General features: G+C 44.9%; 1 protein-coding gene across 1 annotated transcript in view; it reads right to left on the reverse strand.

Moving 5' to 3' along the window:
* Positions 1 to 6,346, reverse strand: part of LOC139459899 (ras GTPase-activating protein nGAP-like) — a 288,254-nt gene extending 281,908 nt beyond the window's left edge. The window contains exon 1 of the mRNA XM_071241619.1: positions 6,153 to 6,346. Coding sequence (XP_071097720.1) covers positions 6,153 to 6,222 — 70 coding nt within the window. The 5' untranslated portion in view covers positions 6,223 to 6,346. The remainder of the gene's footprint in view (positions 1 to 6,152) is intronic.
* Positions 6,347 to 15,966: the final 9,620 nt, after the last annotated feature.

The raw sequence follows: 15,966 nt of genomic DNA on the forward strand, positions 1-15,966 counted from the left end.
ATTATCATGACAACTTAGAACCCTCGGCGCAAACTGGGATTCAAACCATCAACATAGGTTCCTGGCATGCCCATGGGAGGCAACTCTGCACAGTGAATTGCGGCGCCTTAGACAAAAGTCCATGCCCCAACATGACAAAGGGTCTTGCTACAGTTTCAGACAACTTGACTGAGTGTAAAGGCCTCAATACACAAACTGGAGATTGTATAATTACAATGGCCGCAATGTTTGTTCTAGGGTTCTTCAGTGAATTTGCTAGTTAAACGTCACACTGTCATTTTCATGATTTTAGCCAAATACATTCTTCTGGACCAATACCACAACCGAAAGTTATTTTTAGGACATTTTTATACCAATTAGTCAATGTCCTAAGAACCAATCTGAAGCCCAGGGTTTCATCCCTAACTCTATTACTCAACAAATAGCTGAAGTTAGACAAACATCTAGTCTCTGAAATGAACATACTTTACAGACAAAAACAGTTGTTAAATTATAGTTATAGAATATATAAAAAGGAGCCCAGAGACTTTCTTCATTTTCAGATACTAATACCTGATACTGCAGTAATCTAGACTTGCCAAACATTATAGACTTGCAAGGGCTGTATTGGATATATTTGTTTCAGGATCTGTATGACAGACTAAGCTGAAGCTTCAACAATCATAGGTCAATGTTACTTTGTGTTACAGTCTCCGGCCCAGCCCATGTGAATCCTGTCCGTATTTCCCTACCTCCAATACACAATACGCAGCCATCCCATCTACCACTTGTGTTGCCCTGTATGTACAGTATTTGTACATCAACCACTTCACTCGGACGCTACAAACAACATATATATAGTCATGTGTGTCAATTGTCGCAAGTACTGCTCCTTTCTTCTGTATCTAAGAGAATCAGACCTACTGATGCGGATCACCAGACTTTGTATGGCAAGTGTTTCCGTACAAACCACTATGTTGGTCACAGCTGAGTTCTTGGGTAGCTCCCAGTTCTGTGGAACTGTGCTACAAAATTATTCTGTACTTTCTTGATCAGAAGTGGTAATTTTCTCCCAAACCTTCAGGTTCGGGCAGAAATTGATGGAGCATCACCCTTCAACTCCCTTGTATGTACATGGATATGTCAGAGCCGACTCCCTTCTGTTAGGAAGCATATCATATTTGGCTTATTTATCATATAACAACAGCCTTCCCATGAGATAACCATCAAGTCTTTCCTATTATGATATATATCATATCATTGCTAGTCTATGTTTCTGATATGGCCATGTAAACAATCCTCGAGCTCTGAGACCACTTGGCGCCATCTGGCCAAAACTACAAGAGATAAAGATTCAGCCATGTATGGTACACCAATGGTCAGTCCAGTCATCCACCTACCCCCAGCGCCATCTGACCAAAGCTTTCCGAGATGAGACGACTGATATACCCATGTAGAGTGTGTGATATAGATGGCTGGTCAGTGAAGCTAGAGAATCCCTAGGGGTGGGATCAAAGTAGCCACTAGGGTGGGGCAAGAACATCCTTGGGGTGAAGCCAGTGTAGCACCAGGATGGGGTCAGTCAAGCCCCAGGAGCTAAACCAATGTCTCCCTTGGGTGACGTTAAGGTAGCCCCTCGGGTGAAGGCAGTGTTCCCTCGGGAGTGGGTATAAAAGTAGCCCCTCGGGTGAAGGCAGTGTTCCCTCGGGAGTGGGTATCAAAGTAGCCCCTCGGGTGAAGGCAGTGTTCCCTCGGGAGACGGGTTAGCATACCTCCATGGGTGGGGTCATAGCAGCCCCTGGGGTGAAGCCAGTCTACCCTCGGAAGAGGGGTTAGCATACCTCCATGGGTGGGGTCATAGCAGCCCCTGGGGTGAAGCCAGTCTACCCTCGGGAGACAGGTTAGCATACCTCCATGGGTGGGGTCAGAGCAGCCCCTGGGGTGAAGCCAGTCTACCCTCGGGAGACAAGTTAGCATACCTCCATGGGTGGGGTCATAGCAGCCCCTGGGGTGAAGCCAGTCTACCCTTGGAAGAGGGGTTAGCATACCTCCATGGGTGGGGTCATAGCAGCCCCTGGGGTGAAGCCAGTCTACCCTCGGGAGACAGGTTAGCATACCTCCATGGGTGGGGTCATAGCAGCCCCTGGGATGAAGCCAGTCTACCCTCGGGAGACAAGTTAGCATACCTCCATGGGTGGGGTCATAGCAGCCCCTGGGGTGAAGCCAGTCTACCCTCGGGAGAGGGGTTAGCATACCTCCATGGGTGGGGTCATAGCAGCCCCTGGGATGAAGCCAGTCTACCCTCGGGAGACAGGTTAGCATACCTCCATGGGTGGGGTCATAGCAGCCCCTGGGGTGAAGCCAGTCTACCCTCGGGAGAGGGGTTAGCATACCTCCATGGATGGGGTCAAAGCAGCCCCTGGGGTGAAGCCAGTCTACCCTCGGGAGAGGGGTTAGCATACCTCCATGGGTGGGGTCAAAGCAGCCCCTGGGATGAAGCCAGTCTACCCTCGGGAGAGGGGTTAGCATACCTCCATGGGTGGGGTCAAAGCAGCCCCTGGGGTGAAGCCAGTCTACCCTCGGGAGAGGGGTTAACATACCTCCATGGGTGGGGTCAACGTAGCCCCTGGGGTGAACGTGGTGAAGCCCGACAAGATGAGGGTAATTACCATGAAGCGTGGGAGTGTTAAGACATGACAGCACGCCCCCTGTCAGATCTGTATCACACCAGATATCCCATCTCACTGCCAGTGTCTATTCATGCAATGCTAGCTCCTGTCTACTACATGCTAGAACAAGACACCACCCAAGTCGGAACGGATAAATATGACACTACCCAAATGTGCATGACACTACACTTACTGTAAAGATATCGAAGAACACTTGTCTTCACAGGAGTTAACTCCGCTGTAGTGAATGATCCAGTTGTTTTTAGCAACATTCCAGTCTAGGCCCCAAACAATGAGCGGTGTTAGAAATTGGCACTAGTCCATAGTCCATGCCAAACTGCCCAATAGTTGGTATTATAAGTACTAGTAGAAATTTTCCATTTTAAGGATTTTGCTATATGTTATCATTATAAGGACTAGTGGACTGAAAATGTTAAGTGTCTGCCGCTGAATAAGCTCCACATATTGCACCAACAGGGAGTTAAACCCGAATCTCAAACAGGGCAAGCCAACACTCCATCAAGTAAGCCACTTGTCCCTTAAACCACCCCACACCCTACACACACCTCACTTCAGTTGTACCACTGCTAGTTAATAAATGTGTTTCTACTAATGAATGCATATAGCCAACTCACACATACATCATAGTGACAAATTACCCCATTTCTCAATGAATTTAATGAATATTGTTGAAATGATCCAAATTATTGAAATGAAAAACACCAAAACATCACACAAGACATTCTCTGTGAGTTCACCATCACATTTTCTCCCAAGCCAATTACAATGCCCCAAATAACCGCCATTACACAGTTCCATCAAAAATGGGAAATTGCATGGATATTCCCTTAAGCCAAATTGGCAATTCTGCCTAAAATTGGACTAAAAAAGACTTCTTTGCAACCAAGCAACACTGAAATGAGACTCCCAGGCCAAACTGGAAGGTTCCGAAGACCCTTAAAGCACTTAAACCCCTTCCTATATATACCATGCTCAGGAACACAAACTAACACATTTCCCTTCCCTCAAAAACTGCCACTTCGTCAGTAAGCAGTTTCAAACCGTTTGCACTAACACCACAAAAACACAGCCTCAGCCTTTATTCTAATTATGGTTTTTGTCTTAAAACATTTCATGGTGTATATTCTTCATTTGCCTCAACAATGGCGAAGTGCTTACAGAGTACCCAGGTACAAATGCCTTAGTATCGAATACTAAAGTTGCTTGAATACTAATTGAGCTGAAACAAAGCACTGATACACCCAGTACATTGATTGCAAGAAGTACTTCATTTTGAGATCATAATTCAGTGCAGAACAATATACTAGCATATATATATTGTTCTGCATTGAATTATGACCTCAACATATATATAAACAGGGAATTTTCTACCCTAGGCCCCTCATATGAGCATTTCAAATATTCCAGAGCTGTGTCCATTCAAGAAACACAATGTTAAAATGCCCCCATTGTATTTAAAAAGGTGGGCCTTTTTCAAATTTAGGGGCTAAAAGCACAAGGGCCCATCCTAGAATTATATGTATATATAATCATATGTATGCTATTATGCAGGACAATGACAGGATAAAAAATAATGGTAGAAATATATTTTGTGATTGTTTCCATTGTTAGACAAAGTGATTCCTCAATGTTTTATCTGGGTTTCTATTCATTCGTGGTAACGATAGAATACTGCTCCACATGACAACCAGACAGGTGTTGAGTAAAGATGTACCCTGTATTATTTTGCAACCTTATTTTCAAGACATGCATCTGATCACTGCAACCTGTATGTGAAGCCTAATAACTTGATACGGCTTCAGTGATCACCATGTTTTCCCCTTCCATTACGAGCTTCATTAGTTGCTCACTGACCTGTTCCTTGGTTCTACTTGATAGAAATGTTTCACTTTTCAGGTTTTTATTCTGTGGGTGTATTGATGGTTGGGGCGATAAACTACCATATACATCAAACGTGACTTCCAACCGAGCTACACACAACTAGACTATGGTCACTCTACACCGACCCTCGAGCCTCGGGGCATCTAGCATCTCCTGAAACTACTTATTGGTTTAAAGACTATTGGTGTAATCATGGTAATAGAGCGTGAAATTGCTGTACAGCTCAGAGATACTATAAGTGCTTATTGAACAGGATACGGCTAAACGATAAATCCATTTCAGTGTTCGAAATTAAGGGGGGGCCCGGAGATCTTCTATGCTATTTGATTCTAAGGACCCTAAATTATTAACTAATAACAACAGGGCTATAACCTGAACAATTTGAAAATGTCAAATTTCAAACACTGATTTTATGTAAGCTATTTGTAAAACAAACAATAATAGAAATTAAATCATGTTTCCTTCTCAACAATAGTTGCAATATAAAAAAAAATTTTGAAGCCACCACAAAAAGCAAGAATTTCCACAAAAAAGTGAAATGAGAACAAATCCTAAGCAAACTGTATTTTCTAGATGCATTTTAATTATCACTTCTTTTTAAACTTAAATAATCGGTACTTCAAACGGCCATCTTATATCAGCCAGTAGCATAGTCCTATATAAGTACTCGAAGTAAATACTATCAAGAACAACTCATGTAATATTCATACCAGCTATAAACTCTAGCATGTCTAGTAAACTCCTCGCCAACAGAGTCAAAAGAACGGTCTTAGATGCCGGATCAATTTACCGGTGCTGTAAAGCCATAGAATCAATAAATTCATTTATCTCATAAACGCCCACAATTGAATATATGCTGTTATGTAAATACTGTTAAAACAAATACTGAGTCATATCTTATTAAGTTACTTAAATTAATCATATATTCCGTTCTACCAGTATTAGCCATGCGGCATACGTCACCAGACGGAATACCACCTGTTTTCAACCTATCTGCAGACCTGCAAGACCGCTATGTCATGTGAAATGAATCTATACATCCCAATAACATGCAAATATCCGACATGAAACAGGTGATATGTACCATATTGCTCTATTTGATAAATAGTCGCGTGCGCCTTGCACCTATTCTTACAGCGGATAAAAACCTCGAAAGCCCCCCGCGGAGCGTGTCGACGTAACACCTGAAGCTGCACGTGGGGTGCACCTTGCATGGGTGTGCAGCGCTTCACGGGTGCAGCCAGCGGGTTATAAGTCTCAGATGCAATAGACATGTTGCTAGGTTTACAGTACAATCAACAACTGCTATTGTCAACCTGCGTGTTGTGTTATTTCCACTACTGCGTGCACACACAAAAGGTTTCATTGTACTGACACGATCAATGAATGATCAAAATTTCAATGAAAACAAACCCTGAAATGTACAACTATGTGTCACGTGACTAGTTTTCCAGAAATTCATCACATAAGATTTATTAAAAATTAATAACACGTGGTGTATGGAGGTATAAATGTATCTTGACGACCACACTGTGTCATTTTGTAATGATAATAAATTCTCTCCGCATCTCTGTATCAGGGAATAAAAAGGCTTAAACTCACCCCAAACATTGAGCCATCCTTCAACTCGACAGGGAAAACTTTCAATCGTAACGGTTCGTTTTCCTGCCATTCTGACAGGTATTTGTCGTTACAAGATCCCCTCCTTGCTAAATCTCCATCATTGAAACAATAGCACAATATTCCGTTAGAATAAGCGGGTAAGGTATCCACTCCGCTTTCAACTGACGGTATCGCGGGCGCCTTATTCCGAGGTTGTGCGGCATAAATAAAGCGGAAGAATACATAGAGTTAACGCGCACTTGAAAAACAACCAACGAGTTAATACTTGGGACAATGTAGCAAAAGATTTATAACGCCATTGACTCTGTCAAAATTATAATCATACTAACATCATATATTTAACTGCTATTGTAATCACGATTATATATAGGAACTATTTTGTTATGGAAAGTGAAGCGGCCCGCCGGTGACATGTGCGCTGAGCAGTGTTTTGTGTTCTAAAAATAGCATTAGGAAATCCAACAGATTTCCTCCCCAAACCATCGGTGAAATTCTTGTCAATATTAACATGGGCTCCATATCAGACACCGCGGAAAATATTTTATCGTACAGTTTTGGCAGATTCACACTGAAATATTTCATGAATATACAAGAGTTCCGTTCAACATTTTGTCTTTTCTGGGGTTTTTTCATAAGACATAAATGTCACTTACAAATAATTCTCCACAGTTTCCGCATATGTGACGAACGATTAACTAAAATATACCGTTCATTGTTCAAGTCTTTTCTTTTAATAACTGAATGTAGAATGACTTTGTAAATTTGTGTTTAGGTAACAGCGACTGTTTAAACATCCCAAAACTCTGTAATATTCCTAGTTTCCATGCCTTAGATCTACCATTGGTATTTAAATTTAAAGCGAAAGAAATATGAATTATGTATGGACTGTCAACGTTACAAAGAAACATTGTTCAAGTCAACCCATTGTTCTGATGACGAAACGTTATCAAATTATTTTCATCATGAACCATTGATAACGTCATATCATATTGTTCTCAAGAAAATGACGTCAAACTGTTTCACCTGACCAATCACCTATGGGAATATCTGTATATTGTCTAAATATCGGAGAAGTATTTCATTATTATCCCTATTAAGTTTTACTTCCCGTCGACTTGTCAGTACTTCGGCTTTCAGCGTCGTGCTATCAGCTCGAATAATTTTAGAAATAGGGAAAATGTTTACAAATCGTTCTGAAAGTAATTAGATGTATTTATATGTGAATCAGACGGTATTTATTTCAACAATTGCATGTTTGGGACGTATAACAACACTAAATGAATAGGTGAGGCTAAAACGTGTTGAAGAGGCTGATATAAGAGAGTTTCATGAAGTTTTTTTTGTAATAGCTGAAGGCACCATTCTTTAGTTTGTTGTTTAAAGCCGCACTCAGCAATATTCCAGCTATATGATTGCGGTCTGAAAAATAATCGAGGCTGGACCAGACAATCCAGTGATTTCCATCATGAGCACCGATCCATGCAATTGGGATACGATGATATGCATCAACTAAGTCAGCGAGCCTGACCACCCGATCCTGTTAGTCGCCTTTAACGACAAGCACAGTCGCCCTTTACAGAAAGCATGGGTTGCTGAAGACCTGTTCTACCCCGGATCTTCACGGGTCGTGCATTAAAGCAATACAAACATATGGTAACTAAGAAATTCATCTTAAACGTGTCTGATATTTAAAAGGCTCCATATCCTTCATCGTCCTTTGAGTTAGCAAAAATAACCCAGAAAAAGATGCTTGACTTTCAGAAACCAACTAGCTAGGGATGTCCATTTGTCAGATATGCACAACATCCGTTACAGAAATGGGCACATCATGAATTGTCATTGATTTTTTTCAGACGGTGAATATATAAGGTGTTTCAATAATTCTATAGTTTAGGTAATGTAATGTATCATGATTCGATATTTGTCCAATACACGCCCTGACGTACATGGAGTCTACTTAAACTGGGTTATCCTCCGCCAACATTGGCGGCTACTCGGCAGAGGAACGTTGTATCACAATACCAGCCCAGTGTACAGGAATAGCGCGCTAATTGCGTCATCGCGCTGTGCATTGCTATTTACTGCTCTGGAAGACAAAGACCTCAAAACGAGCAAACTTTGCAGATTAACCGTGTAGAAGACAAGTTTAAAATACCTTAGCTCGGCAGACAGAGTGTTTTTATGTCCTGCATCCCAAAACGTCAGTTACTTAAATACGTCTTCATATGTACTATATATGTGTTTTATACCCAGCTCGTTAAACCACTGCACGCATAATGGGAAAGCTTTGACAGAGCAGTGGTTATTGCAATCGATCGCGCAGAAAACATAGGTTGCCTCACAGGAATACGAAAGTTTAAAATGATGGAAATTATATTTTAAAAATATCACTGTGAAACTACCGATTCTATATAAAGAGGGGCGTTTGGACGTGAAAAAGACCAACAGTTTCATTATTAGAACCAAAGCTCCGTGTTCATGTTGTTTCCTATACGACCAAACTCAGTCATGTTTGTTTGTTTGTTTGTTTGTTTGTTTGTTTGTTGTTTAACGCCACACTCAGCAATATTCCAGCTATATGACGGCGGTCAGAAAATAATCAAGTCTGGACCAGGCTATCCAGTGATTGACATCATGAACATCGATCCACGCAATCGGGATACGATGGCATGCATCAACCAATTCAGCGAGCCTGACTAACCAATCCTGTTAGTCGCCTTTTACGGCAAACAAGGGTTGCTGAAGATCTTTTCTACCCTGGATCTTCACTGGTCACTCAGTCTTATACGCTACAAAGACGTTGCAAGTGTAAGATTTGGTTGTATTTCTTTGTCCTTGTCTGTTTGATCATCCTAAACCCCGTGGGGTTTCCGGGTTAGAATAGATCCCCAGTTATCTGTGCTTGTCTCTCTCAGGGATTCCGGGTTAGAATAGGTCCTCAGCAACCCATGCTTGTCTCTCCGTGGAGATTCCAGGTAAGAATAGGTCCCCAACAACCCATGCTTGTCTCTCCGTGGGGTTTCCGGGTTAGAATAGGTCCCCAACAACCCATGCTTGTCTCTCCGCGGGGTTTCCGTGTTAGAATAGGTCCCCAACAACCCATGCTTGTCTCTTCTCAGGGATTCCGGGTAAGAATAGGTCCTCAGCAAGCCATGCTTGTCTCTCCTCAGGGATTCCGGGTAAGAATAGATCCCCAGTTATCTGTGCTTGTCTCTCCTCAGGGATTCCGGGTAAGAATAGGTCCTCAGCAACCCATGCTTGTCTCTCCGTGGGGATTCCGGGTTAGAATAGGTCCCCAGCAACCCATGCTTGTCTCTCCGTGGGGTTTCCAGGTAAGAATAGGTCCTCAGCAACCCATGCTTGTCTCTCCGTGGGGATTCCGGGTTAGAATAGGTCCCAAGCAACCCATGCTTGTCTCTCCGTGGAGATTCCGGGTTAGAATAGGTCCCAAGCAACCCATGCTTGTCTCTCCGTGGGGATTCCGGGTTAGAATAGGTCCCAAGCAACCCATGCTTGTCTCTTCATGTCATTTGTAAATTCAAATACGTACCCCTCTCTCACGAGCAATGCTGTATATTTCATTATTTTAATTAGAACTTCAGATTCATGGGCTAAGTCCAAAATTAATTAGTTACTCTATAAAACTATATTTGTTATTATTTGACGATCTCCTTAAAATGATTTGTGCAAGTGAGCCCAGGTATCTCCGTCGGTACAAACAGCAGACCTCTTCTGGTCGACATAGATATACTGCCCAAACGGTGGCGCCCGTCACACACACTTGCAAAGGCAAGTCAGTTGTTCGCCTGAAAAAAACCCAAAAAAACCACGGGAACAGATGCTACAAGTCCCAATAATGAGCTGCATCGGACATCATTTTGTCACTGATGCATCAAATTTGGAAATGTTCTCTACTTGTCTACCATAAAAAAACACATTTGAAAGCTTTACTGCTTTATTATTATAGCCTTGATCAAACAACCATATCATGCAATAGCTCCATCACTACAAGGATATATGAGAATATAGCAAGTATACGCCATACATCTGGAGATATTCCCATACCACAGTGGCCAACGGAATCAATTTATATAGATGTACTCCTCATCTACGCCATATTTCCCTGGGACAAATAGATGGATTAAATACGTCCTAGTCCCATATTTAGTTAGTGTCATGGGTATTTCTGCAAGTGTTGTGGCGAGAGCTACACTATTATGCCGAACATTAATACCACACGGCACCATGTGTAATAACAATCGGCCAGAGAGCGCTGCAGTTGGCGCATCTGTTCTCCGGGGTAATGTCTATATGTTTGCGGGGCTTATAACTCGGATGTGGTCAATACCAATATCAATTGTGCAAACACTATCTCTGCCTCATATTGTGTCTGTTGCGATCAGCTGCAGCCTGGGCAACTTGCGACGTGGCCGCAACAGTCTGGGTCACAACGTTGACAACTCGGCATTATAAGACCTCAGTGCTATCTATACAGCCAGCGCTGTCTTCTGACCATGGTCGTTGTATTTCGTTTAAATTCCCGCTACCCAATTACGATCAAAGCCGTTTTATATGACGTATAGGCAAAATCTCCCGAGTCTTCAAAGGGAGAATTAATGGTTCGTCGCGAAAGTATGGCCGTCTCGTGACGACATTACGGTTGTCGACGAAGTGAATTACTCAAGTCATGTCGCATCCTCGTTTGCTTGTGTGTAAAGAGTTACTTGGAGTTTGGGGCAGTGTAGCCATCTCTCTTACAGATCCCCGAGCGTATTTCTAAAAAACAACAACCACACCCATTTTATTCTAATCCCCTTCTCAGCTCTAGCATCCCATTCGCATCCCCTTTTCAGCTCTAGCATCCCATTCGCATCCCCTTCTCAGCTCTAGCATCTCATTCTCCCTCCCCAGCTCTAGCATCCCATTCTCCCCCAGCTCTAGCATCTCATTCTCCCCAAGCTCTAGCATCCCATTCTCCCTCCCCAGCTCTAGCATCTCATTCTCCCCAAGCTCTAGCATCCCATTCTCCCCCAGCTCTAGCATCTCATTCTCCCCAAGCTCTAGCATCCCATTCTCCCTCCCCAGCTCTAGCATCTCATTCTCCCCCAGCTCTAGCATCCCATTCTCCCCCAGCTCTAGCATCTCATTCTCCCCAAGCTCTAGCATCCCATTCTCCCTCCCCAGCTCTAGCATCTCATTCTCCCCAAGCTCTAGCACCCCATTCTCCCTCCCCAGCTCTAGCATCTCATTCTCCCTCCCCAGCTCTAGCATCCCATTCTCCCTCCCCAGCTCTAGCATCCCATTCTCCCTCCCCAGCTCTAGCACCCCATTCTCCCCCAGCTCTAGCATCCCATTCTCCCTCCCAAGCTCTAGCATCTCATTCTCCCCCAGCTCTAGCACCCCATTCTCCCTCCCCAGCTCTAGCATCTCATTCTCCCCCAGCTCTAGCACCCCATTCTCCCTCCCCAGCTCTAGCATCTCATTCTCCCTCCCCAGCTCTAGCATCCCATTCTCCCTCCCCAGCTCTAGCATCCCATTCTCCCCCAGCTCTAGCACCCCATTCTCCCTCCCCAGCTCTAGCATCCCATTCTCCCCCAGCTCTAGCATCCCATTCTCCCCCAGCTCTAGCATCCCATTCTCCCCCAGCTCTAGCATCCCATTCTCCCTCCCAAGCTCTAGCATCTCATTCTCCCCCAGCTCTAGCATCCCATTCTCCCTCCCCAGCTCTAGCATCCCATTCTCCCTCCCCAGCTCTAGCATCCCATTCTCCCCCAGCTCTAGCATCCCATTCTCCCTCCCCAGCTCTAGCATCCCATTCTCCCCCAGCTCTAGCATCCCATTCTCCCTCCCAAGCTCTGGCATCCCATTCTCCCCCAGCTCTAGCATCCCATTCGCATCCCCATTTCAGCTCTAGCATCCCATTCTCCCTCCCAAGCTCTAGCATCCCATTCTCCCTCCCCAGCTCTAGCATCCCATTCTCCCCAGCTCTAGCATCCCATTCACCCCCAGCTCTAGCATCCCATTCGCATCCCCATTTCAGCTCTAGCATCCCATTCTCCCTCCCCAGCTCTAGCATCTCATTCTCCCCCAGCTCTAGCATCTCATTCTCCCCCAGCTCTAGCATCTCATTCTCCCCCAGCTCTAGCATCCCATTCTCCCCCAGCTCTAGCATCCCATTCTCCCTCCCCAGCTCTAGCATCCCATTCTCCCTCCCAAGCTCTAGCATCTCATTCTCCCCCAGCTCTAGCATCCCATTCTCCCTCCCCAGCTCTAGCATCTCATTCTCCCCAAGCTCTAGCATCCCATTCTCCCTCCCCAGCTCTAGCATCCCATTCTCCCCCAGCTCTAGCATCCCATTCGCATCCCCATTTCAGCTCTAGCATCCCATTCTCCCTCCCCAGCTCTAGCATCTCATTCTCCCCCAGCTCTAGCATCTCATTCTCCCCCAGCTCTAGCATCCCATTCTCCCTCCCAAGCTCTAGCATCCCATTCTCCCTCCCAAGCTCTAGCATCCCATTCGCATCCCCATTTCAGCTGTAGCATCCCATTCTCCCTCCCAAGCTCTAGCAACCCATTCGCATCCCCATTTCAGCTCTAGCATCCCATTCTCCCTCCCAAGCTCTAGCATCCCATTCGCATCCCCATTTCAGCTCTAGCATCCCATTCTCCCTCCCAAGCTCTAGCAACCCATTCGCATCCCCATTTCAGCTCTAGCATCCCATTCTCCCTCCCAAGCTCTAGCATCCCATTCTCCCCCAGCTCTGGCATCCCATTCTCCCCCAGCTCTAGCATCCCATTCGCATCCCCATTTCAGCTGTAGCATCCCATTCTCCCTCCCAAGCTCTAGCAACCCATTCGCATCCCCATTTCAGCTCTAGCATCCCATTCTCCCTCCCAAGCTCTAGCATCCCATTCGCATCCCCATTTCAGCTCTAGCATCCCATTCTCCCTCCCAAGCTCTAGCAACCCATTCGCATCCCCATTTCAGCTCTAGCATCCCATTCTCCCTCCCAAGCTCTAGCATCCCATTCTCCCCCAGCTCTGGCATCCCATTCTCCCCCAGCTCTAGCATCCCATTCGCATCCCCATTTCAGCTCTAGCATCCCATTCTCCCCCAGCTCTAGCATCCCATTCGCATCCCCATTTCAGCTATAGCATCCCATTTTCACCCCCTTCTCACCCCCTTTTCAACATCCCATTCTAATCGGTGACAGAAAGCACAATGACAAGGTGTGCCCATCTTACAATCAGATCCATTGCTCACTTGTTACTGGGATGTCAAGACCATGCATGCCCCAGCCCGGGCTCGGTTAAAGCAAGGATCAGCTTTCTGTCCAAGATCTCCAAAAGCCAAGAGATGCAATAACGAAGGCCAAACTGACTCTCTATCTGAAAGATGGCCAGCTTACTCGATGGCATATAAACAGAGGAGCCAAAGGAATTCTATCTGTCTTTTGAAAATCAACAATCCAATCATATCAGTACGAAAATAGAAAAAAATATCAATACTAAAACTCCCAATAGAAATGTGTAGCCAACTCACACAATGGGTTTCAAAGAGGGGCAGGTCAGCCGAAATTGCTGAGATAGACGGCGTCCCTTTAACACTTAAAGTTACAACATTATTTCGGTGACTGTGTGTTTGTGAAAGTTAGTACAGGTGTGTAATTCAATAGTTGTGTTGCAACGGCATGCACGTGGGTAGGTATTTGCATAGTTGATTTAGGATAATCGAACATACGTCACAAAAAGCAGATATAGGTTGTACTCAAATACGTCATCCCAAATATCCCATGATCTGGCCTGCCGTTTAGCGGCAGCGTTCATACAAGGACAGTACACGTGAAATCTGCATTGTTGATAATCAACCACGTAGTGAGACGTCTCCCTAGTCATCAGTTTGTATTCCATGTTTACTCTCCTTTCACCATGACCACCCTACGAAAATTTCAGCGTTATTATCCATCAGCATATGTGGGAGTCTTTCTGGGGCTGACCCAGACTCTTGAGGTGAGTGAGTGAGTATGGATTTACGCCGCTTTAAGCAATATTCCACTAATATCCCGGCGGGGGAAACCAGAAATGGGCTACACACACCAGACTCTTGAACATGACACCAACCGGTCGCGCCACTGTCTTCGTCCGAGATGCAGTATTCAGATGGCACCCAGAGGGCCCGTGTTGGTCATAAGCTAACGGAGCGTCTTTTGTCTGCCCCTGGAGTTGCAGAAACAAGGGGCAATCAATTAATGTGTTGATGGTCATACAAATTATACACAGGGGGCAGGCTTGTGTATTAAATGAACATCTCACAACACCGCTGGTCATTTAATGTCCTGTAGCTCACTCACACTCTGTCCACCTTAAGGGGACACAGGTGGCCCAGTAGTGCCAGGTTCATTGTTTAGATCCCTTAGCAACGAGGATCCGTGGTCGAGGTTCGAATCCTAGATTCTTCTTTTCAATGACCCTTGGTCTGTCAGCACCACACTGTTGGTAAACGTCTTCGATCTGCGTCATGTTAGGTTTTCCTGTTATATTACACTGAAAGGTGGTAATATTCCAGCTAAATGACGGCGGTCTGTAAATAATCGAGTCTGGACTAGACAACCCAGTGATTGACATCATGAGCATCGATCTATGGCCGTTGGGGTACGATGATTGTGTTTGTTTTTCAACGCCAAACTCAGTTATATTCCAGCTACATGACGGCGGTCTGTAAATAATCGAGTCCAGTGATTGATACCATGAACATAGATCCACGCAACTGGGATACGATGATATGCATCTACCAATACAGCGGGCCTGATCACCCGGCTAGTCGCCTCTGGCAAGCATGGGCAGCTGAAGACCATATCGAACTTGTATTGGGGAATACTATGTCACATGTCGGTGCTCATGCAATCAACCACTGGTTTCCCTGGTCTCGACCTGGTTATACAAAACTGCGGCGATAAAGCAGGAATATTACTGATATGGCCGTAACGTAACACTTACTTTTCTTTGCACAAAGGGGGCTTTGGGATAGCCTAGTGGTTGCAGCGTTCGCTCGCCACGATACGTGTTCGATACCCTACATGGGAACAATATACGAAACCAATGATGTTCCTTAAATACTGTTAAAAGAGGCGTAAAACCCAACTTCCTCACTCACTCCAAAGTATGGCTGCTCACAATATCAACCACTTGTTTATCTACCTACGCCTGATCACACTTTCCAGGTCGACGTATGTATATAATACCAATATCATCGGACAGAATTGCAAACAGGCACGTGCACGTCAACACCAACCTTGACCTTGAAGACACGGAGCCATACCTTTGTGTAAATCAATGACCTCGCCGTCTCAAGCGCCCCTGGGGGACAGAGGTGTGGCGAATATCGGCGTTATCTACTATAGTGCACAAGTAGGCGTGGCCACGTGGACAATCGGATGCGTAATGAGACTAGCGCCCAGGGTTGCCGAGCACCGAGTAAATCCGACCGCCATGGATCGTGGAGGGCGTGAGGAGGCGGTGTTTACATATAACATTCACATGATAAGGATGGAGTAATATGAACAGGTTGTGCACACACAACAAAGAGGAGTATTGTATAATAGCGTCCCGATGGAGTTAAGCAATGTAACAATTTTATATTGACTGACAAACAGGGATGACGTCATCACGAGACTCGTAAATATGACGTATTAGTGAGTGAGTGTGAGTGAGTGAGTATGGTTTTACGCTGCTTTTAGCAATATTCCAGCAATATCACGGCGGGGGACACCAGAAATGGGCTTCACACATTGTA

Source organism: Haliotis cracherodii, unplaced genomic scaffold (genome assembly GCF_022045235.1).
Source record: "Haliotis cracherodii isolate W230 unplaced genomic scaffold, xgHalCrac1.p SCAF_13, whole genome shotgun sequence".
Taxonomy (NCBI): domain Eukaryota; kingdom Metazoa; phylum Mollusca; class Gastropoda; order Lepetellida; family Haliotidae; genus Haliotis; species Haliotis cracherodii.